The sequence below is a fragment of the Polypterus senegalus genome, chromosome 10 (genome assembly GCF_016835505.1).
Source record: "Polypterus senegalus isolate Bchr_013 chromosome 10, ASM1683550v1, whole genome shotgun sequence".
Lineage (NCBI taxonomy): Eukaryota > Metazoa > Chordata > Cladistia > Polypteriformes > Polypteridae > Polypterus > Polypterus senegalus.
The window spans coordinates 31595920-31620469 of NC_053163.1; the positions used below are offsets into that span (position 1 = coordinate 31595920).

The 24550-nt window shown below is 37.7% G+C and overlaps 1 protein-coding gene across 3 annotated transcripts in view; it reads left to right on the forward strand.

The window, feature by feature from the left end:
• Positions 1-23577, forward strand: part of LOC120537030 (endothelial zinc finger protein induced by tumor necrosis factor alpha-like) — a 32364-nt gene extending 8787 nt beyond the window's left edge. The window contains exons 3-7 of one of the 3 annotated variants that reach the window (XM_039765633.1): positions 4020-4067; positions 5704-5757; positions 7604-7639; positions 10828-11121; positions 23529-23577. In XM_039765633.1, the coding sequence (XP_039621567.1) occupies positions 4020-4067; positions 5704-5757; positions 7604-7639; positions 10828-11121; positions 23529-23533 (437 nt within the window). In that variant the 3' untranslated portion in view covers positions 23534-23577. Of the gene's footprint in view, positions 1-4019; positions 4068-5703; positions 5758-7603; positions 7640-10827; positions 12231-23528 lie in introns of those variants that run through there. The other 2 variants (XM_039765631.1, XM_039765632.1) reach the window with 2 other exon arrangements.
• Positions 23578-24550: the final 973 nt, after the last annotated feature.

Sequence of the window (24550 nt, forward strand, 5' to 3'; positions counted from 1 at the left end):
CAAATGATGCATACAAGCATATTCATAAGTACAGCTACTGCGGAAACAAAGCACGGCGTGAACCGTAAGTTTATATTAAATTAAGTTCATAGACAGGCTGCCACTAGCGTTTGTAATTTAGTGCCTGCCCATATAAGGCCGCCCATCAGCGCAATCCAATACAAACACTGCCGGTAAATATTCACGTGTGAAGGACTGTGCTTATGCAGAGGAAGATGAGATGGTCAGGGTGGTGTTTGGCACAAACTCATTGAAACTGCGAGAGAAACTTTTAAGTGCCGGGTCTTAGCTGACATTACACGAGATGGCACCAGCACAGCTGGGAACCTTCGATGCAAGAACACCAAGCAGCTCACGTGAACTGACGCAGTGCACAGACAAAAGCAACAGTTCCAAAGAGTGCTGAACAAAACCGAATTACACAATTGAGAAGGCAGCAAAAAAATATGAAGCGTCTGATACATAGAATCATATTCATAAGTGCAGCTACTGCGGAAACAAAGCACACGGTGGAAAAAGTGAATGTCCGCTAAAGGAAGACAGTGTAAAAAAACCGTGCATGCAGTTTGTCACATCTCAGATAAAGAGGAAGACGAGCTGTTTATTGATGCAGTAAGAAACTAATCGATGAATGAAACCTCTTATCTTTACAACGATTGACAAACACGGAATGTAACTTGAACACAACACATCTACAAATACGACCTGATTGAAACAAATAATGATAATCAAATCCTTGATGACAGCAACATTCAATAACACTCACAAAACAATTACTGTATATTGACAATCATGTTACGTTATTTTTAAAATGTTCCCTTTTTCATAACTTCTACTTCTCCACTGCGATACGCGGGTATATATATAAATGTATATATATACCCCGATCTACAGTACATACTCTCGCATAGACAAGCCACACGCTGTGGCAATTGTAGAGTCTTAAGCCTCTAAACCGACATTCGAGGTTCGATTCCCGAGAGGGGATGCACTGAGTATGTACGCGCTACCGATTCATTTTACCTTCGATCTCCTTGGTTTGGGACGTATGAAAAATATTAGGTTAACGCAGAATCATGTTACGCTATTTTTAAAATGTTTCCCTTTATTAGCACAAGCACAGCTGAGAAGCTTCGATGCATGTACTCCATAACGCGCTAAAAATAACGCATTTAATCACACTTTCAATTCCAAGCAAACGGAACTTTTGTCAATGCATGATTTCCTGGTACATCCATTACACTGATGCACACATCACAGCTACAAAAATGTTAGAGTCGGAATAAAGCGCGTTCCTACGACTGATCATTTCGACTACCCGAGCGAAGCCTTGATAAAAGCATGGTTTTGTGCACACTGAAAAGCAAGCAAAATTAGATGCATTACAGAAAGCGGACTTTGTGGCTCTTACTGGGGATCATTGGACTTCCGTGACCGTTAGTAATTCTAATTACATCTAATTACAAAATGTTCAATGATCACACTGTTTTAGCCTAATGTACAAAATAATTTTGGCTAATGTTACTCAGAGTTTAAAGATTAAGTTGGTCAAATTACCTTTTATGTTTCTGACTTATTTTTTTAAGAAGAAAACTGCACTTTATGTTGAAATTTTGGTTATTATTATTTAAAGACAATACTATTCTGAAAATCTACTTAAAGTACTTAAACTACCACTTTATTTTTAAGTCTGCCCAATTTTAACCAGGGATGATATTTTTGTTTCTGTTTTGAATTCAAATGCAGTTTAAAGGCTTTTTTTCAGAAATTAAAACAGCTTCAGTTTACAATATTCATGTCCATGTCTATTATTTGATTCTGTCGCCCACTAAAACACTTTTAAATTAAAAAAAAACATTTGCGATTTGGGGCAAATTTACGTGTCGATTACATACGATTAATCAAGATTAATTCTTACACAGCCTCTAATTAATTGGATTAATTTTTTAATCGAGTCCACCCTAATATATATATATATGGATATATATATGTAGATTTGTATATATATATATGTGTATATACAGTATATATGTAGATATGTATATGTGTATATACAGTGTGTATATATATATATGTGTATAGATGTGTATATATATATATATATATATATATGTTTATATATGTGTCTGTGTGTGTATATATATATACATATATATATATATATATATTTATATATGCCAGCAACACTCATGACAATGACAAAACAATTACATTGTCAATCATGTTACGCTATTATTAAAATCTTTCCTTTTTTTTCTTCTCGCTGCCAATCTAGGTATTTTTATATATATATATATATATATATATATATATATATATATATATATATATATATATATATATATATATATATATATACATATATATATATATACAGATATATATACAGATATATATAAATATATAAATAGATAGATATGACAACAACACTCATATCAATAACAAAACAATTACATTAACAATCATCTTACGTTATTTTTAAAATGTTTGCTTTTCTTTTTCATAACTTCGAAGCGCGGGTATTTTGCTAGTACAAAATATAAAGGAAAAATACATAAAACAAATTAACCTGCACTTTACCTTTGAAAAGAATCCTGGCTGGTGTGAGTGAGTTTCTAAAGTCTTGTGGGATTCCACCCAACGGGAAGACACGCGGAAGAGCGTCCCAAAGGAATCGCAGTCTCCCAGCGCTGTAGCAGAGACACACACACACACACACACACACACACACACTCACACACGTGCGCAAGCGAGACACACAAACACACGCGTGCGTGCATGAGACTCACACACACGCACGCAAGACACACACACACACACACACAGAGAGAGACACACACACCCGCGCATGCGAGAAGAACCATCAGCTCAGTTGTGATCACATGATGCTCAGCAGACAAAGTGTATCCATACTACTCGTATTGCAAGACCTCTCTCGTTTATCAAATCAAAATTTATTAAAATTTGTAGCTTGTCTTGCAAAACACTCATAAACCAAGTTACTTGCAACCCGAGGTTCCACTGTACTAAAATTCAAAGGTCTCAAACAAATGATAGTAAAGATCGTATTTGTGCAAACAAATGGAAATTATTACTCAGTCAGATAATGGAACAGTGAAAAGTGATTGAATATATTGTTCGGATTTAAAATTTAAGGCGGAGACTTCTAGATCGTCTAATTCATGTTGCCATCAGGCAAAGGAAGTGTTTCTTCCCAATGAACAGGCATATCCATGAGAGTTAAAAGATTTGTTGTTTGGTGAAAGTGAAATCCACATATGCGAGCAGCAAAGGTGCGAAATGGCTGGCGCGTAGTACAGGCCGGGGGGGTTGGCAAGCGAAGCGAGCATGGGGCAAATCCCCCTAGTCTTTTATTAATTTTGTTGTTTCATTTAGATTTTTTTTTAACATTTTAATTTCTTTGTAAAGCACTTGGAAACAGCCTTGTGCCTGTTTTTTGCTCTATAAATAAACTTGTCTTGCCTTTTGTGTCAGCTGTATTTATCTACTTTTAGGACTTCTGTAAAAATCTGATCATGTCTAAGGTCATATGTTTGCAGAAACTGAGAAAATTCTAAGTTGATCCATATGCTTTATAGCACCAGTGTATTTCTTTTTATATAATGCCCAATGAATTTGTGTTACAAGTTGAATGAAATGCATGAATCAGTGTTTGACCCTGCAATGAATTAGTGTTCCACCCAGTCTTGCTTCTGATTCAGCTGGAATAGGCTTTGTCCTACTGTGAACCTGTTCTACGAGAATCCTGGGAAATCAGGCTGATAAAAGTAACAAATTGTTTTAATCATTTAACTGTGAAGGAATCCTGGGCTATCTAAAGAATAAGATTCATTAAATGTCATTAAAGTAAATGATTGCATGTTAGCCTCTTCTTTGAAAATAGCCTCCATGTATGAAGCAAATTCTTCAATAAATAACAATGTTGTGGACATTATTAAAATATTCTCATTCTAAATTTCATTTTTTGTCAATGTTTTTAAACTTTTTTTGTATTACAGTAGATCTTCTTGAAGACTTGTCCGATTTGGATGATTATCCTGAAGGAGGTATATCAGTCTAGTCTGAAATATTTCATTTTAAAGTGCTATAATTAAACAGTATTGTACAGTACATTTAAAGTTGTATGAAGATTTACACATCCACATGGTAGAACGTTTGAGAGCAAAATTTGCTAGCACAGGTTTTATCTTCATTGAGGGAAAAATATTTCATAAGGTGAGTAATGTGAACTGTCCTAGAATTTACAAATATAAAGAAACCTACTGTTGGTTAAGTTTCCAGAGGGAGATCCTGTCACTCAGTGCCTACCCTTTTAAGAGTATTATCAGAGTGTTGTGCAGTTCAACCTAATTGATGAATTGATGCAGTCAGGAAGATAGGACAGGAAAAAGTCATGCCTTGTGCTGTCTTTGCTTGGCGGTGGTGCAAGTTAGTGAGAGAGAAAAGAGCTGAAATTCTGCTAGATTGAGAGAGACGAATACCTGTTATTTCATCTATTTGAGTAGCAGAACATTAACAGATGTTTCAGTGGATAACATTTGAATCTGTGTGCACAAATGATCAATAGACTGTGTATGTGTTATTTTTTTTTTTTTAAGAATGTTTTCAGTCTGAAAAAAATATGTAAGTTCATTCATTATCTACCAAAACCATCAACATTTTTAATTTTACTCTGATATTGAATTTTTGCCCCAAACTGCCCACTCCATAATGGCATGACAGGCAGCTGGAGAAATTCACACTTTAAATGTACCCTGTCCAGATCTAATTATGCAATTTTCATTACGCTATAACTTATTTCTTTTATTACATAGAGAATTCACAAAAAATTCATTTTGTTGCCGATATATGGCAGCACCTGCCCTGCTTTTGTTTATTACATGATATTTTGAACAATTCTTTTGTCTTGCATTGTTTTCCTGCATTGCATTAAAAGTTGCATAATTAGATCTGGACCACCTTATACACTTAATTCTCTTAAGCCAGAGTATCACATTCCAGCTAGAATTCCTGACACCTGATGTATTGTGGATCATTTTACTGAGAAGATAACAGGAGCTGAAAACCCAGCTAGCCACATCAAAGCTCATACTTGAAACCAAATGTGCTACTGACAAATCATTATGAACTACTATACAGATGAAAACTGTCAGGCAAAATCAGTACTCTGTCATATGGTGCAAAACAATAACCATCAGAGTAGTTGACAGCTGCTGTGAAGACAAGGAGACCTGCTGGTAAACAAATGGTATTAATGATAATACCCAAAACATTATGGCTCCCAGTTCTGCCACCCTTATAAACTGGGCCTCTACCTTAGTTGTACACTGCAAGTCGCAGTCAAGATGGATTTAGCATGCATCTTAGCCATGTTGAAAGGCTACATGAGTATCCCTGGAGCTTTAGGACTATTTGAGCATCAGTTCTTCTGACAATATTTCACAGTCTGCCATCTTTTATGATCCTTGACAAGCATCCTTGCATTTGCCTGCAGCCTAATAATCTCTTTTTATGAAATTGATTTGTGTAATTGTAATTATTTTTGCTTGTTACTGTGACAAATTTCTAATTACTTTTTTCATTTAAAGTGTTGTTACATGTTTTATGCAATTTATCTGCTTAGTTTTAATAATGTACACTGAAATGCGAATGATAATGCATATGTGCTTAAACTGTGATCAGGTTTAGAAGATCAGGAAGATGAATCCCTTGCTTTGGAACATCAGGGTCAAACTGGTAAGTTACATTGATTTATGATTTAGTCGTAAATGGACAAACAATTAGGGTTTTAAGAATACTGAAAAAATAATATAAAATAATTTATTGTAGAATAAAAATGAAAACATCTGAAATTAGTATACAAATCTGATAACATGAAGAAATTGCCTGCTTTAGACTCGTGCCCACAAAATTAGTTAAAATAGTAAAAGAGAGGATTGACGCCTAAACCATAATTGATTTTGAAATATTTCAAATTAAAAAATATACATTTGCATATATTCAAATGAAGTTTAAAATCCTTCAGACGACCTTTACAGTTGAGTACAAAGGACACACAACAAGCAATAATACCTTTAACATGTTGTTTTCACAAAGAAGTATTTTTGTTTTATCCGTTATTTTGCTGAGTTGTAGGATGGATGTTAAGCGAGCAGAAAATACATATTTACACAATTCTTACTTGCACATTTCACTAAAAGGCAACATGTTGCCACCCTTTGGCGTTGTGATAAATAGGAAGGTATTAAAGTACATTTATAATGACATAGAAAAGGTAATGCCTAAATTCTTGAAAATGCTAATCATGGGAATATTAAATTGGTGTTCTGTATTAAGAAAACAAATGTTGCATGTGTTTATTAAAAATAAAGTACATGATAAAGTATTAGCATAATATTAATAAATATTGACTAATAAAAAATGTGTTTGCTAATTTTTTATTTTTCTGTAACGTCACCAAATTTCAATCCAATACGTAAGACATTTTTATATTTTTTGTGGCATTTAGTTTATCTGCTGTAGGGGGATAGTATTTATTGATATATCGAAATGTTTATTTCTTAGTGAATACCTACTGACTTAATTGTACCATCCTGCCAAATTTCTAAACATGTAGTAGTCTTTTGGTGATGAGTGAATGATTCAGTCAACTTTGCATTATATACAGTATGTATGGATTACAATAATTTATAATTATTAGGGGAGCACAGTACCAATATTTGCATTATATATGTATGGGTTATAATAACTTATAATTATTAGGGGAGCACAGTACCAATATTATTTGTCGTCTTGTGTTAACAAAGTATTTGAAATTCACCTTTACATGAAGTACAGATTGGGCTTCCATGACCTGTCTAGTTGAATTAATATAGAGCGAGGTGCCAGCCAGTTCTTTCAGTTGAAATGCAGAAATGTGCTAAACTGTTGTTAAGTTTACATTTGTAAAGGAAAAGGCTGCCTGCCATTTCTTTGACACACCAACAGTGTGGCCATTCTTAGAAATGATATGTGAATATAATGTTATGTAGCGATGCTCAGAGTAATAAGATGTTGATTGGAGTCTTAGGAAATTTCAGTTCAGGTTTAAGTGTTCAAATTGCAATACACATTGGGAGTGTTCAGAATATGAATGTGACTGCACTGGTATGATATGCAAGTTTAAATTAGTATATCTGAGATACAGGGGGTCCTTGGGTTACGACACAGTTCCGTTCCTACAACAGTGATGTAACCCAAATTTTAGTGTAAGTTGAAACATACTCTAGCCTAAGTCACTTACCTATCTTAACACATTTGCAAAATAATAATCTAGAACATAAAACACAAAATCTAAGCCTGAGAAAAAAGAAAAGGACATAAATGTACTGTACTGTGGTAACAGAAAAAAATGAGTGTAAAAAAAAAAATCCTAACCTTTTATTCCTTCTCATGTCTCAATTTTTTAAAAGTTTTTATGGGAGTGAGCGTTGTAAACTCGAAACATTGTAGGTCGAAATGTTGTAACCAGAGGACCCCCTGTATATATCACAAGCTACTGGCTCATGTGCAGCAAAACTGTATACTTTTTTCCCTACTTTAGGAGAATATAAAGAGGGGTTGGCCTCACCTGAAAAAGGTACATAAATGTCATTTTGAATAAAAATACTAAGATTTTAAAATATTCACTGAGAATATAGTGATATATAATTATACAGTAATCCCTTGCTATATCGCGCTTTGACTTTCGTGGCTTCACTCCATCGCGGATTTTAAATGTAAGCATATCTAAATATATATCACGGATTTTCCGCTGGTTCGCGGATTTCTGCAGACAATGTGTCTTTTAATTTATGGTACATGCTTCCTCAGTTTGTTTGCCCAGTTGATTTCATACAAGGGACGCTATTGGCGGATGGCTGAGAAGCTACCCAATCAGAGCACGTATTACATATTAAATAAAACTCCTCAATGATATACGATATGCTTCTCGCCCGGTGCTTCGCATACTTGAAAGACCGAACAGCACGCATTGATTTTTGATTGTTTGCTTTTCTCTGTCTCTCTCACTCTCTCTGACATTCTTTGCTTCTTACGGAGGGGGTGTGAGCAGAGGGGCTGTTTGCCTAGAGGTTACGGATGCTCCTCTAAAAAATGCTGAAAGACTATCTTCACATTGCTCCCTTCCTTGCAGCTGCTTTGTCTGGCGGTGCTTCGCATACTTAAAAGCCCGAACGGCCCTATTGATTTTTGATTGTTTCCTTTTCTCTCTCTCTCTGACATTCTATGCTGCTGATGCACACTCCTTTGAAGAGGAAGATATGTTTGCATTCTTTTAATTGTGGGACGAAACTGTCATCTCTGTCTTGTCATGGAGCACAGTTTAAATTTTTGACTAAATGGTGATATTTCACATCTAGAGTGCTCTAATAATGTTAAAAAATATATTTAGAAGTTCGTAAACAGGTTTTCTATGCTCTAACTGCGAAAATATTCGATTTATAACTAAAGAATCCTACTTTGCGGAAATTCATTTATTGCGGTAGAGTCTGGAACGGATAAACTGTGATAAACGAGGGTTTACTGTATTTTGGAACTGTGTCTGTGTTGGTTTCAGTTGCTTTTTCAATCATTTTCATTTTTTAGCCCAAATCAATGTCATCTTCGGCTTCTGTGAAAACTTTTATTTTAGGGCAAGTTATTTAATTTTGTTCTCATTTTTAAGTGTTTATTTTTTCAGTCCATATTTAATTTAATCCACTAAAGGAAATGAAACACGCATACTGTATAGGGGAGGATCACACCAAGCAGTTCACTTATGCTTTACTGACAAATTAAGTTTTAAACTGTAGGCTAGTCTGTTTTGTTTTTTCACATAGCATACTCAGTCTGTCAGACCAGGAATTCAGATGTTCCTATTTCATAGAAACCTGCGCCACAGTAGAACATGTTGCTAATTTCTTATAAATGTATGTAATACTTTGTTCTAACCAAATGTCATCTGGAAGATTGGTATTTTCACACAAATGGTCAACCTGTATAATAATAATAATAATAATTCCTTACATTTATAGAGCACTTTTTTCATAGTGAGTGAAGAGCCGATTCAGCCACCACTAATGTGCAGAATCCACCTTGATGATGTTACAGCAGTCATTTTTGTGGCAATACACTCAATACACATGAGCTATGAGATGGTGAAGTGGTGTGAGAGAGAGAAAAATTTAGAGACAAAGGATGATTAGGTGGCCAGAATGATTAGGCCATGGAAGGCAATTTAGCTTGGAGATGGGGATACAGCCTACTCTTGACAAAGGATGCCCAGAGATCTCTTATGACTGCAGAGAGTCAGGTCCTCGGTTTTACATCTCATCCAAGGGACCGCACCTTTTTTATAGCACAGTATGTCTGTCACTGCACTGGGGCATTAGGATCCACATTCAGACCACAGGGTTAGTGCCCCCTGCTTGCTTCACCAACACTTCTTCCAACAGAAACCCAAGCTTTTACTAGATGATCTGTTCCAAATACTGGCTGGGCCCGAACATGCTTAGTTTCACGTGGATGACCTGTACTGAAGTTAATGTGGTATGGCTGCTGGAATAAACCTTGGTTGTAGTCCTTAAGCTTGGATTTGAAGCCTCCAATCCTCAGACTCTACTGTGCATGCTGTCATTGTCTTAGTGTTTCCATTGCTTCATACATACTGGCTTTAAAGTTATTGTCTCTCACCATACATGAACCGTGATGAACCGATGACTGATTTTAAATACCAGGAAAATACTGTTAGACAGTGGAGAGGAATAGCAATGAATTAATCCATTTTCTTCACTTTCTTAAAGGTGCTGGAAAATGAAAATGTTTTGAAAAATGAAATACCACTAGATCAAAATCTTGTATACATTAGGAAAATAATGTTTCCAAAGGTAGCTTTTTAATGTTATAGCGAAGATATACCATATTCTCAGAATCACAATTATCTGTGGCACAGATATATATACAGAATAAAAATGTGGCAGGTATCATGAGCAAGGATAATATTTAAAAAGTCCTTTTTAGTTTACAGTTGATTTAATTGAAAATACTGATTTAATGCAATTTTCCAGCACGCATATAAAAAATTGCCTGAAAGTCTCCGTGGGTTAGTGGAAGAAGTGCAAAAATCAGCAAATTTTATCAGTGATGTTCCAATCAGTTGGCTGCTGATCTAAACTGGCAATTTTTTTCACTCCAGATAAGTCAATCCTCAAAAAATTATTATTTTATGGTATCTTTTTAGGAAATTGAGTTGTACTACTTCTTTGCTCAAAGTTTATGGTATTTAAAGAATTGCATATGTAGTTTTTCTGCTGGGACTTTCTGTAAACAGTGAGCAGCCTGGCAGAATTTAGAAGAGGGAGAAGATGAGAATGTTTGTTTTTACATTAAAGAAAGCTGCTTAATAAAATCTGAGGGATTGTTCCATGCACGGAGAAGAACATTAGATGTATATCGTGTCCAGTTGAACTTTGAGTTTAAGAAAAATGCGTCTTTGGCAGAAATTAAAAGAGAAGCTGCTTTAATGAGTTTAATAGCTTTTAATTCTGTTTTTATTACAATAGGAACTGCTTCTCTGAATGTGGGTAGTGAGCAAATGTCTGTTTAGTACACCATCTCTCATTTTTATTTAGAAAAATAATCAAATTAGGAGCTCAAATGAAAAGATGCCTTTGAATGTCATTGCAGTGAATGGTTTACAACTTCTACCTTTCTACCTTTTTGGTTTTACTTTATTTTCATGTGTGTTTTTGCATTTCTTGCATATTACCTTGTCTTTTCTAATAACAGATGCTCACAAGCATGGTCGCCATTCTTTATCATTGCCTGGAGAAGCATGTGCTGAGGACACACCAAATCGGAAGAAACAGAGGGAAGCAGCAATAGAAAATGAAAGCGAGGACAAATCATGTAGTGTGCAGGAAGCCGAGTCATCTCTGCACTGCAGCCCTCAGCCTATAGTGAAGCTGACAAGAATCGACGCTTCTCAGAAAGTTGAGGCTAATGTGGTCCTGTATCTCTGCAGAATATGTGGGAGACAATTCAAGAATAAAATCATTCTTCAAATGCACCTGTTGATTCATGGTAAGAAGAGGCAATATGGTTGTTCCGATTGTGAAAAAAAATTTGTGTATAAAACATCACTTGAAGTACATAAAAGGACTCACACTGGGAAGCATTTAAATGTCTGTAATGAGTGTGGAATGAAATTCATCAAGATTAGTCATTTACAGAGGCATCAGAAAATTCACACTGGTGAGAAACCTTTTATTTGTGATGAATGTGGGAAGCATTTCAGGGCCAAAGACAACCTAGTGCAGCACCAGAGGACTCATATCGTCAAGGTCACCAAACCATACAGTTGTTCTGAATGCGGGAAGAAGTTCAGTAGGGGAGATAACCTTTTCCTTCACCAAAGAATTCACACTGGAGACAAGCCGTTTGTTTGTGCTCTGTGTGATAAAAGGTTCTTGTCGAGCACTCATCTTTATTCGCACATAAGAAGTCACACTGGTGAAAAACCATACCGCTGTCCAGAATGTGGGAAAACCTTTTCAGGTGTAAGCAACCTGTATAGACACCAGATAACTCACAGAGATGAAAGAGCAAAGCGCTTCACTTGTGGCGTATGTGGGAAAGGCTTCAACAGGACTGATTACCTACGCAGACACGAAAGGATTCACTCTGGAGAGAAATTATTTCCTTGCCCCGAATGTGGCAAGACATTTGCTCAGAAAAGTAATCTTGAATCTCACAAAAGAACTCACACTGGAGAGAAGCCCTTTGCTTGCCCTCAGTGCGGCAGGAGATTTTCACAGAAAACAAACCTGAAAACGCACTATAAAGTTCACACTGGCGAAAGATTTAAGAAATATAAATAAGAAAACCAAGAAGAACCCAAACATATGAAACAGAGCAAGAAGGAACACAAACTGATTTGAGAAAAGATTCAAAGATCGGAACCCACTACTGCTAATAGTACTTCAGTGTTAAAATCCATTAACTGTTTTAGTGATGAGCAGAAGCATGTTATAAGAGCTCATTGCTCAGTAAAATAATGTGCGATGCAGTACCATCGAGAATGATTCTGGACTTCCTCACTTGGAAGATATTGTGGGGAAAACCCGTAAATAACAATTTGTCTTCAAGTATTCTGTGACATGTAATTTGAATATATTGTCTTGGCTAAACTAGCTTCTGTGCTCAGACTGATTAAACTAAAAAGCTTGTGCTGTCAGCAGGACAGAATTCTTATTATAAGGTAAACACTGCCTGATAAAGCCATGCCGAGAAATCAGCTCAATAATACACATCCTTCAAAGACTTTGTGCTCCTGCGTCTTGGAACTGCCTTGATTTCTGTTGCCTTGTTCACAGTTTTAAAAAGGAAGGAAAACTTTGGAGGTGAGCCCCCCACTGCGGGACTTGAGGTCTGTTTCTTTCAAAGTATCTTTTAAAACTGATGGACTTTAGGGATGCATCCAGAATCCTCCAAAATAACACAGTATTGCCAGCATGAGCAGCATCACAGAACTTTAAGTTGCCAAACTGGAATGCAGTAGTCCACGACTAATATTGGGGTGGACACATGAAAGTAGTATGACACAAAACCGATGGCTTAATGGTTGAGCACTCAAGAAATAAAGTGCTTAAAGTGCACTTTTAAAACAGGTTGTTGTTTATATAGAGGCAGTATTTGGCTGGCCGGATGTAAATATGATTGTGCATCAAAGCCCCCTACACAAAGAAATGCTTTTGTTACTTTGTTGAAATTTTGATTTTTTGGCTAAATACATAACAAGAAGTTCATAAAAGAATAGTTTAGAATTTTAAATAATAAAATATGTTAATGTGACTTAACATTTGTTACTTTGTTTTTTCCTGGAGAATACAGTGGGGATTTAAGGCTGCAAAAGATCTCCACCCAAATTTTACATTTACATGTATTTGTTAATCAGACACTTTTATCCAAAGCAACTTACAAAAGATGTCAACATAATTGGGTAAACATCAGTCTGGGTGACTGTCAGGGAACAAGTCTGACAGGGCGAGGTAACAAAAATCATCATCACCAGTGAAGCGCTCAGAACAATAATACCAGCAAGTTACACTTCCAAGGTTACAGAACATAAGAGCTAATATCAGTTAGACAGAAATTTGCCAAATGAGGCATATTACGGGAGTCAGAATTTCAAATGGATGTGAGCAGCTCCTTCCACCACCTAGCAGTTACCTGTGAAAAGAGCCTGGATTGAGATTTGATACCACTCAGAGGTGGCATCAACACCCAGACAGACCTGAGTGGGCTAGAAGCGTAGGACCTTACAAGAGTCTCCGTTAGTTGGAAACATGCACAACCAGTAGACAACTGTAGGTCATTTTGTAGATAGCTGGCAGTGCTCTTCCTTTTCCTCCTCACACACAGGAGCAGATAATCGGTCCTGCTGCTGTGTTGATGCCCTTCTACAGGCCTGTCCAGCTCTCTTCATGTAATGGCTCATCTCCTGGTATCTCCTCCATGCTGTTCAGACTGTGCTGGGAGAGACAGCAAACCTAGTGGTGGCACATATGCATGTGCCATTCTGGAGGAAATGGACTACCTGAATTGGCTGCTGGTACAGCCTCATGCTACCAGTAGTGACGAGGACACTAACAAAATGCAAAGCTAGAGAAGAATGAGTCAGGAAGGATAAGGATAGAACGACTGTCTGTGACCACCTCTTGCAAAACCATTTCCTGTTGGGAGTTCTCTTGCTTTTGCCTCTCCAGTACACCAGTTTCATTTGTACCAAAGCAGGTGAAGCTAATTGACAATCACGTATGCTTCCTAACTGGACAGATCGATATCCGCGAGGCTTAATTGACTTGGTGTTAAACTATGATGATTAAGTGTTCCCTTAATTTTTTTGTGCAAACTGAATATTTGATAAAAAATTTTAATTGCAATTAATTCAACAATTAAGTTTTCATCAAAATTAACTTCATATTAATTGCAATTTATCATACTTCCTTCAAGCATTTTAATATTTTTCTATAAGGCAGAAATAGCTCATTCATTTCTAATACAAAAAGTATTAATAATCACTTGCCTATGCATATTAAATTATTTTATTAATTTATTGAACAATTTTGTGTAACATAAACAACGACCACCAAAGACCACCAAACACCACCGTGGGGTTTACGAAAACCAATGCATATGCTTTGGACTATTGTGTTGCAAGACGACATACCAAAACACTAATAACAATTACACAATTACATTTTATAAAACAAACATTAAATCCTGGTTCAGCTTTTGTGCACAACCTGCACTGTTAGAGCTCAGTTTGTGCTTCACTGCTGTTACTGGAGAAAAAAATGATTAATTAGATCAGTTAGTCTTTTAAATCGTGTGAACGAGCCCCGGACACAGACAGGCAGACCTGTTGCAATTCCACCACCACACGTTTATTTACAATATTCACAGTTACTAAAGTGCACACAAACCCCTTCAAGTCCCCCAAAGTCCAGGCCTCACTCACTCACTCACTCACTCACTCACTCACTCACTCACTCACTCACTCTCTGCCTTTCTTCGGCCCGCCTCCACTCTTGCTTCTCCTGCTTCATCCTACTTCCACCCGACTCTCACCTCGAATGAAGGGAGGCGGCCCCTTTTATTCACACCCGGATGTGCTCCAGGTGTTTCCCGGTAATCTCCCACCGACACGCCCCTGTGTGGAGGAAGTGCCGGCTGTATCCCCAGAAGCACTCCGGGTATCCCTGCTCCTCTTCCCCAGCACTTCCTGGTGTGGCGGAAGTGCTGAGGTCCAGGGCTCCAAAGGCATGGGGGTGACCATGGGCCCCTACAGGGTGGAGCTTTAAAGCTCTTTACCCGTGGCCCCCAAAGGAACCAGGGTGCTCGCCCCCAGATGGTCTGGAGAAGGCACAAGCCCTCCTCCTGGGAGTCCTGACCGGGTCACCACCCCAGCCACCTCTGACAATAGCAAAGAATAGACTGTGAAAAACTTCTAAATATTTTATCTGACAAGATCATTTATATATTAAATTGCATATTGTCATAGAATACATCATTTTTGAATTTGAAAGCAAGTCTATCTTGACTTTTAGTCTAATTGGATGTAAATATTAGCATGATTAATGTGGACTGCTCATTGGCTACAGGCTAAAGTAGGTCATAATGTAGGCTGCTGAAGGTAACAGACACTTAATTCAACATTAACTACATACCATGTCTGATTTGAGGGAAGTGTGAGTAAGATGTAAGAAATCGAGCGAATCTACACTGTGTCATCTGCTCTTTAGCTGCACCGTGCTGTTTCAGGTCAGATATCCCTCCATGGAAAATGCATTTGTCACAAGGGATAGGGCTGATCCACTGAAGTACCTCATCAACAGGTTACAATGTAAAGGGTGAACTTTCATTAGCAGACATCCTTTGTGTCGCGTCTTGATCTAGATTGGGATTGGCAATATCAGTCCTGGAGAGCCGCAGTGGCTACGGGTTTTCATTCCAATCCAGTTGCTTAATTAGAAACTAATCCTTGCCAGTCTCAGACCTTATTTATTTTTATGGCTTGTTAGTCTGTGCAATGTAAGGCTTTTATGTCATAGTTTTTTTTTTTTTTCCCCCAAATGATTTGAAGCCTAAAACAGATAATTTTCAGTCTGTCACGTTTTTCTATTAAGAGTATTATTAGATCAAACAGTGCATGATGAACATACACAGATGCAACTGGAAAAAAAGCTAGCTGGAGAACTGCTGGCTGCTTTGTCTTTTACATCGTATAATAAGGAGCCATTAAAACACTGAATGCAGCTTTTTAAGATTGAAATAAGCAGTTAAGGGTGGAGAACCTTAAAAAGCGAGACCACTAAAATGAAGTATCAAAGTGTGACTTATGCAATAAGTGCTTCGTCAGCAGTAATTGACTTCTCATTAAGAAACTGCGCTGAAACAAACACCTGCAGCCTGTGCGGCTCTCCAGGGCCGACATTGCCCACCCCGATCTAGATGTTACAATATACTAAGCCATGTGACTTTTTTTTTTTAATTTGTCAATTCAGCCTAATTGCAATTATCTTGTCAATCTCACCAAGCGAGCATTGCTTGTCCTTCTGCACTGTTAGCACATCACAAAAATGAAATGTGTTCACCTCTCATGAATAATTTATTTGATTTTAGTTGTTCCCATGTTTTGCCCTGCACTTTGAAGAGCTAGTGTATATATAGAACAATGTGTAGAAAAATTTGGACCAAATCATATCCCTTAGTGATTCAATGCAATATGCCGTCTTTTATGTTACAAGAAATGAGTAGTAATGACTCTAGTGGTGTGTGCAAGTGAAGGCCGACTGCAGGGATTTCAATGTAATATGTGCAGTTACAGGAAATGAATATAGTAACCTGGAAAGAGGAGTGACGTGTGCAGGCCGTGGCTGGTTAAACACCACACATGCCACTGCATTTTCCATCATCTGCAGCTGCTTTTTGACACGCACGAGAGTTGCTGTGGACCAAAACCAAAGCCTTAACCAAAAGTTGTAATGCATACTCCATCAAATACAGTCTAATCTTGTGGATGTTGGAAAGAGGGAACCCGGAAGGCTGAGAGACTTTGTCAGAGAAGGACGGCTCGTCATAGACCATCCCTCTAAGGTTGCCATGCATACTTGGCAGCTCTTAGTGGTAGTGAGCTGAGCTCAACAGAGATGGGGTGCTGAATAGAAAATTGAGCTGGGAAAACAAAAAGGTCCATCTTTCCCAGGCTGAACTGGAGATGGTGTTTGTTCCTTCATCCAGGTTGCAATATCAGACTTGAGTGATTATAGCTGACTAGCTAACCCGCGGCATACTACAGGGAGTGCAGAATTATTAGGCAAGTTGTATTTTTGAGGATTAATTTTAATATGGAACAAACACAGTGCTATCAGTCAATCCAAAATGTTAATAAACCTGAAACCTGAATGTTTCACAACGGAAATGTGAGTGTGAACATCATCAGGGGAATACATATGTGCACACAATTATTAGGCAACTATTAGTGTGCAGATTTATTATGCAACTAAAGGAAAAATGAAAATTTTCCCATCTCACTTGTTTATTTTCATCTGTTATAGTGAGAATAATAAACAAACACCTCAAAATTTACAAATAAACATCTCTGACATTTCAAAAAAAATCAATCAATCAATCAATGACCAATATAGCCACCCTTCTTTCCAATAACAGTCATAAGCCTTTCCATTCATGGAGTCTGTCAGTTTCTTGATCTGTTGACGATCAGCTTTTTGTGGAGCAGTGACTACAGCCTGCCAGACACTTTTCAGAGAGGTGTATTGTTTTTCTCCCCCGTAAATCTAGCGTTTAAGAAGTGCCCACAAGTTCTCGATAGGGTTTAGGTCAGATGAGGAAGGGGGGCCATGTCATTATTCCTTCATCTTTAAGGCCTTTACTGGCTGGCCACGCAGTGGAGAACTTCAATGCAAGCGATAGAGCATAAAAATCATGGTCTTTTTCCTGTATCACTGTTTGAAGAAAGTGTCTTCGAAAAACTGGCAGTAGGTTTGGGAGTTGATTTTGAGTTCATCTTCAATGCAAAAAGGTCCAACTAGCTCATCTTTAAAAATACCAGCTCATACCAGTACCCCACCTCCACGTTGGAGTGGAGCTCTGTGCCCATTACTGATCCACAGGTCCATCCATCTGGTCCATCAAGAGTCACTCTCATCTCATCGGTCCATAAAACCTTTGAAAAAAATCTGTCTTCAGATATTTCTTGGCCCAGTTTTGACGTTTCAACTTATGTTTCTTGTTCAGTGGTGGTTGGGTTTCAGCCCTCCTTACCTTGGCCATGTCTTTGAGCACTGAACACCTTGTACTTCTGGGCACTCCAGGTAGGTTGCAGCTCTGGAATATGAAAGTACTGGAGGATAATGGGTTCCTGGTAGCTTCACGTTTGATTCTTCTCAAATCTTTGGCAGCTAATTTGCGTCTTTTGTTCTCAACATGTTTCTTGCGACCCTGTTGATTATTTGCAACAAAATGTTTGATGGTTCTGTGATCACACACCAATATCTTAGCAATTCCAAAAGTGCTGCATCCCTCTGAAAGACTTTTTACAATTTTTGACTTTTCAGAGTCAGTTAAATCTCTTTTTTGGCCCATTTTGCCCGAGGAAAACTAGCTGCCTAATAATTCTGCACACCTTGATATAGGGTGTTGATCTCCTTAGGCCACACCCTCCCTCATTACACAAATACACATCACCTGACGCGCTTAAATCCAATAAGCATTCAAGTTAATACAGCTTGGAGTTGGAATATACGCATAAAAATGATGATATGCTCAAAATACTCACTTGCCTAATAATTGTGCACACAGTGTATACGCCGCATAATCAGGCCGTTATTTGAATGATTTTTAAGAACATTTGAAAAATCGGTAATGTAATAAATCAGCAAGAAAATCAACATTGTAACAATGCACGGAACGAACCAACACACTATCGTCCGTGACTGAAAACTGGCGGACCGCCATCACTCATGTGCCCACCTCCAACTCGTCACTTGAGTCGTTGTCATCTTTGCACAGTCCAGATGCACCTGTGACTCACGTAGACTTTCCGTGTTCCTGCAGGAGCATCTAAGAAGACGCATGTTTGTCGCGGATGCGAATTGCTGTATGCAGCGTGTAAAACAGTTTGCTATGGTGCACGCGTCGCAAGGTCGTAACAAAACTCGTTTTTTAAAGACTGCTTACTTCATTGTGTTTTAACCTCAGTTGTAAAGGATTGTTTTAAGGATCCCATGGGATACCCCTCGCAAACCGTTTTACACGCTACATATGGCGATTCACCTCCAGAGTGGCTCCTTCCTGCGTGCGCCATAGGTGTCTTACTTGTCGGTGGCTTAGTGAATCCACGCCCCTTCCGGCGTTCTTTCCATGGGTGTCTTCCCTTAGTGAATTATATATATAGATACTGTGTGATCCTGTTAGTATTTGGATGATACCTTTATTCAAAGTGGCTTAAAACATTTAAGATACTATTGGTTACATGTGTTCTGTTTTTTTTAATTGCAGCGCAGGCCTCAGGGTCCAAAGCCTTAACCACCACAGCCTTCCTAGAAGCCTTCCCTTAAAATAACTTGGACAGCACTTGCGTTGACCAAGTGCACAATCATGACAGTGTGGGCTGAAAGGAGTCTAAACCAGTCGTGTCACACTGTAATATGAGTGTTAAAAAGAGCAAGACAAGACCAGCAACACTGTTTCCATTGGACCCTGTGTATCCAGCAGGGGGCGTTAGCTCTCTTGTTGGAATGAGTTCTTTCGTAATTGCAGCGTGTTACATAAACCAAATCTATACAGATATGATATTAAAAGGGGATACCCCTCCCTTAGTGATACGGCGGTAAGAAATCACATACAGTGCATCCAGAAAGTACTCACAGCACATCACTTTTTCCACGTTTTGTTATGTTACGGCCTTATTCCAAAATGGATTCAATTCATTTTTTTTCCTCAGAATTCTACACACAACACCCCATAATGGCAACGTGAAAAAAGTTTACTTGAGGTTTTTGCAAATTTATTCAAAATAAAAAAAACTGGTTTGCCACTGCCATTAGGACGTGTACTCTGGTACCCTGTGACAGACACAAAAAAAAAATGGATGTAAATGCTGCCATTTTTGCTTGATATTTATTGGGGAGAAAAGTCTTGGGAAAGAAGACAACTTCGTGTGTCTTTGCTCCACCAAGGTAAAAAGTGGCAAGCCAAAAGGCAAATGTCTAAAAGGATCAGGGGCCTCGCGTATAAATGGTGTGTATGTATAAAAATGTTGCTTGAGCTGGTTTCCAAGCTCACATCGAGATGTAGAAAAACTAAATTTGTCATAAAACTATGCACATTTTCACGGTAACCTCAGCACGTTTCTGCTCGATTTGGTAAATGGGTGACACCCAGAGTCACCTCGTGACACGCTCACTAATGTCAGCACCTGTAAATCTGCCAGTTGGCCTACAGTGGCATGAAGGCACATGCGAATAACCACACCTATGGATAAATTTGCCTTAAAATATGGCCTGATCTTCATGTAGGTAACGACAAATAACAAGCACAGTTGTCTTTAACCCTTATAGACGTGGAACTTTCAACATAACTAAAGATAGAGGTCTTTAGGGACCTGGGATATATTTATATTTGAATCAAGCCACACTTAAATGTAATTTATTGTAAACTTTTCCCTAAACACTTCTTTTTAAACTAACTTTTAATACTTACATTTATTTTTTTATATTTATATATAATTACTAGAGATGCTCCAATCAATCGGCCGCCAATGTAAATCTGCTAATTTTCAGTAAAAATCGGTAAAAAGACCAATCACAAAAACCTGCTTTTCTAAGTGTTATTGTAATTTATATGCAGTGCTCCTTTATGCAAGTTATTACGGTAATTGAGCAGCGAGCAGGGAACTTCCTGTAGTGTAGACAAAGCAAGTCAAGGTTTGTTTTACAAGGGACAGAGAGACGACTGGAACATCAGTGATTAGGCTACATTAAGGAAAATGGAGTCATTAACTGAAGAAAAGGAATCAGAGAAGTCATCCTGTGCAATTAGACAAACGGTGAGAAACGCCACTTTAATGAATTCAGACCTTTATTTTGTCCTTTAAGTTACCATTTGAGTTTGGACCACCAGTCTGTGCAGCAGTTTACATATTTATTTGGAAAAAGAAAAGATAAAGATGAACTTGAATTTACTGCTTAGTAAACAACAGGCTTATTAGCTTTACAGAAAAAATGTCTTTTACTTATTTACTTGTTAATGCATATTAGTTGTGTATGTTCTTGATAAACAACTTATGAACATCGGATACGGTTGTAGCTTTTTAAAGATTTGTACTGTGTTTATTATTTTTGCTGTGTGTCATACAGCTTTGGGAAAAAACAAGTACTGCTTTATTAAAATTGTAATCCATATTTATAATTACATCTCAAGAATTATGAATGTCTAGCTGATGCACTATAGAAAAAAACACTATATATAGTAAACGTATACTTTAACATTAGAACATTAGAACACTCTATACGAGAACAGGCCATTCAGCCCAACAAAGCTTGCCAGTCCTGTCCACGTATTCCAAAAAAACATCAAGTCGAGTTTTGAAAGTCCCTAACGTCTTACTGTCTACCACACTACTTGGTAGCTTATTCCAAGTGTCTATCGTTCTTTGTGTAAAGAAAAACTTCCTAATGTTTGTGCAAAATTTACTCTTAACAAGTTTCCAACTGTGTCCCCGTGTTCTCGATGAACTCATTTTAAAATTACAGTCTCGATCCACTGTACTAATTCCCTTCATAATTTTAAACACTTCAATCATGTCACCTCTTAATCTTCTTTTGCTTAAACTGTAAAGGCTCAGCTCTTTTAATCTTTCCTCATAACTCAACCCCTGTAGCCCTGGAATCAGCCTAGTCACAAGACCTTTTCTTGTGCTGTTATGTCCTTTTTGTAGCCTGGAGACCAAAACTGCACACAGTACTCCAGATGAGGCCTCACCAGTGTGTTATAAAGGTTGAGCAGAACCGTCTCAGACTTGTACTCCACAGATCGCGCTATATAACATGACATTCTGTTAGCCTTCTTAATGGCTTCTGAACACTGTCGGGAAGTCGATAGCTTAGAGTCCACTATGACTCCTAAATCCTTCTCATAAGGTGTACTCTCGATTTTCCGACCTCCCATTGTGTATTCAAACCTAACATTTTTACTTCCTATGTGTAATACTTTACATTTACTGACATTAATTTTCATCTTCCACAAATCTGCCCAAGCCTGTATGCTATCCAAGTCCTTCTGTAATGATATAACGGATTCCAAATAATCTGCTAATCCACCTTTCTTGGTATCATCTGCAAACTTAACCAGCTTGTTACTTATATTCCTATCTAAATCATTTATATATATTAAAAATAGCAGCGGCCCTAGCACTGACCCCTGCTGGACACCACTCTTAACATCGGCCAGTTCTGATGAGGTTCCTCGCACCATCACCCTCTGCTTCCTGTGTCTGAGCCAATTCTGCACTCATCTAAAAACATCACCCTGAACTCCCACTTCTTTTAGTTTGATACCCAACTTCTCATGTGGCACCTTTCAAATTAGAAAAGCTGTAGTGCAATTCATGATTAAAACATATAACCTATATATATATATATATACTTATGTACTTTATACAGTTAGGTCCATAAATATTTATACAGAGACAGCTTTTTTTCTAATGTTGGTTCTGTACATTACCACAATGAATTTTAAATGAAACAACTCAGATGCAGTTGAAGTGCAGACTTTCAGCTTTAATTCAGTGGGTTGAACAAAAAGATTGCATAAAAATGTGAGGCAACTAAAGTATTTTTTAACACAATCCCTTCATTTCAGGGGCTCAAAAGTAATTGGACAAATTAAATAACTGGAAATAAAATGTTCATTTCTAATACTTGGTTGAAAACCCTTTGCTGGCAATGACAGCCTGAAGTCTTGAACTCATGGACATCACCAGATGCTGGGTTTCCTCCTTTTCAATGCTCTGCCAGGCCTTTACTGCAGCGGCTTTCAGTTGCTGTTTGTTTGTGGGCCTTTCTGTCCGAAGTTTAGTCTTCAACAAGTGAAATGCCTGCTCAATTGGGTTAAGATCAGGTGACTGACTTGGCCATTCAAGAATTTTCCACTTCTTTGCTTTAATAAACTCCTAGGTTGCTTTGGCTGTATGTTTTGGGTCATTGTCCATCTGTATCATGAAACGCTGCCCAATCAATTTGACGTCATTTAGCTGGATTTGAGCAGACAGTATGTCTCTGAACACCTCAGAATTCATTCAGCTGCTTCTGTCCTGTGTCACATCATCAATAAACACTAGTGTCCCAGTGCCACTGGCAGCCATGCACGCCCAAGTCATCACACTGCCTGACTCCACCGTTTTACAGATGATGTGATATGCTTTGGATAATGAGCTGTTCCACGCCTCCTCCATAATTTTCTCTTGCCATCATTCTGGTAGAGGTTGATCTTGGTTTCATCTGTCCAAAGAATGTTTTTCCAGAACTGTGCTGGCTTTTTTAGATGTTCTTTAGCAAAGTCCAATCTAGCCTTTCTATTCTTGAGGCTTATGAGTGGCTTGAACCTTGCAGTGCACCCTCTGTATTTACTTTCATGCAGTCTTCTCTTTATAGTAGACTTGGATATCAATACACCGACCCCCTGGAGAGTGTTGTTCACTTGGCTGGCTGTGTGAAGGGGTTTCTCTTCACCATTAAAATGATTCTGTGATCATCCACCACTGTTGTCTTCCGTGGACGTCCAGGTCTTTTTGCGTTGATGAGTTCACCAGTGCTTGCTTTCTTTCTCAGGATGTACCAAACTGTAGATTTTGCCACTCGTAATATTGTAGCAATTTCTCAGATGGGTTTTTTCTGTTTTCGCAGCTTAAGGATGGCTTCTTTCACCTGCATGGAGAGCTCCTTTGACCGCATGTTGTCTGTTCACAGCAAAATCTTCCACATGCAAGCACCACACCTCAAATCAACTGCAGGCCTTTTATCTGCTTAATTGATAAGACAGAACGACGGACTTGAACACACCTGCCCATGAAATAGCCTTTGAGTCAATTGTCCAATTACTTTTGAGCACCTGAAATGAAGGGATTGTCTTAGAAAATACTTTAGTTGCCACACAATTTTATGCAATCTTTTTGTTCAACCCACTGAATTAAAGCTGAATGTCTGCACTTCAACTGTATCTGAGTTGTTTCATTTAATATTCACTGTGGTAATGTACAGAACCAAAATTAGAAAAAGGTTGTCTCTGCCCAAATATTTATGGACCTAACTGTATATATACTGTGTATAATTTTTTGTTTGTTAGAGAAATTGTGAAAACTACTTTTTTAATAAGCCTTATTTCAGTTAGGCGCATTGCAGGAAAAAAAAATCAGCATTTTATTTTCTTTAATGCCATATGTATTATGGATAAATATTTTTGTACATATTTTATTAGTATGTATTTTAAGGAAATTTTATTTCTTTTAGTATTTTTATGGTCACTGAGCAAGAAGCCTACAGGATTTCATTTTGTTAATAAAAATGAACAGTAAACACCTGTTGGTCTATAGGTTAATTATAAAAATACACTTTTATTTTAGGACATAAGACTTCTATACATCTGGTTATGTAGGAGCTTCGTCTAAAGTTTTTAAAGAGCTAAAGAAAAAAAATAGGAATCAGTATTGGATTCGGATGATCAAGTAACTTGGAATTGGTGACTCGTATCGGCCTTGGAAAAAAAAATCTGATTGGAGCATCCCTAATAATTACACAATTATAGTCTGCTATAGTTACATTTTTGTGATCATCACAGTATGGCTCCTGTCACATACGTTTTGTGGTCTAATGATACTGGACATTTGTCTCACTGTTTGTGTTTTTTGCCCACTTTTGCTTCTGTAAGA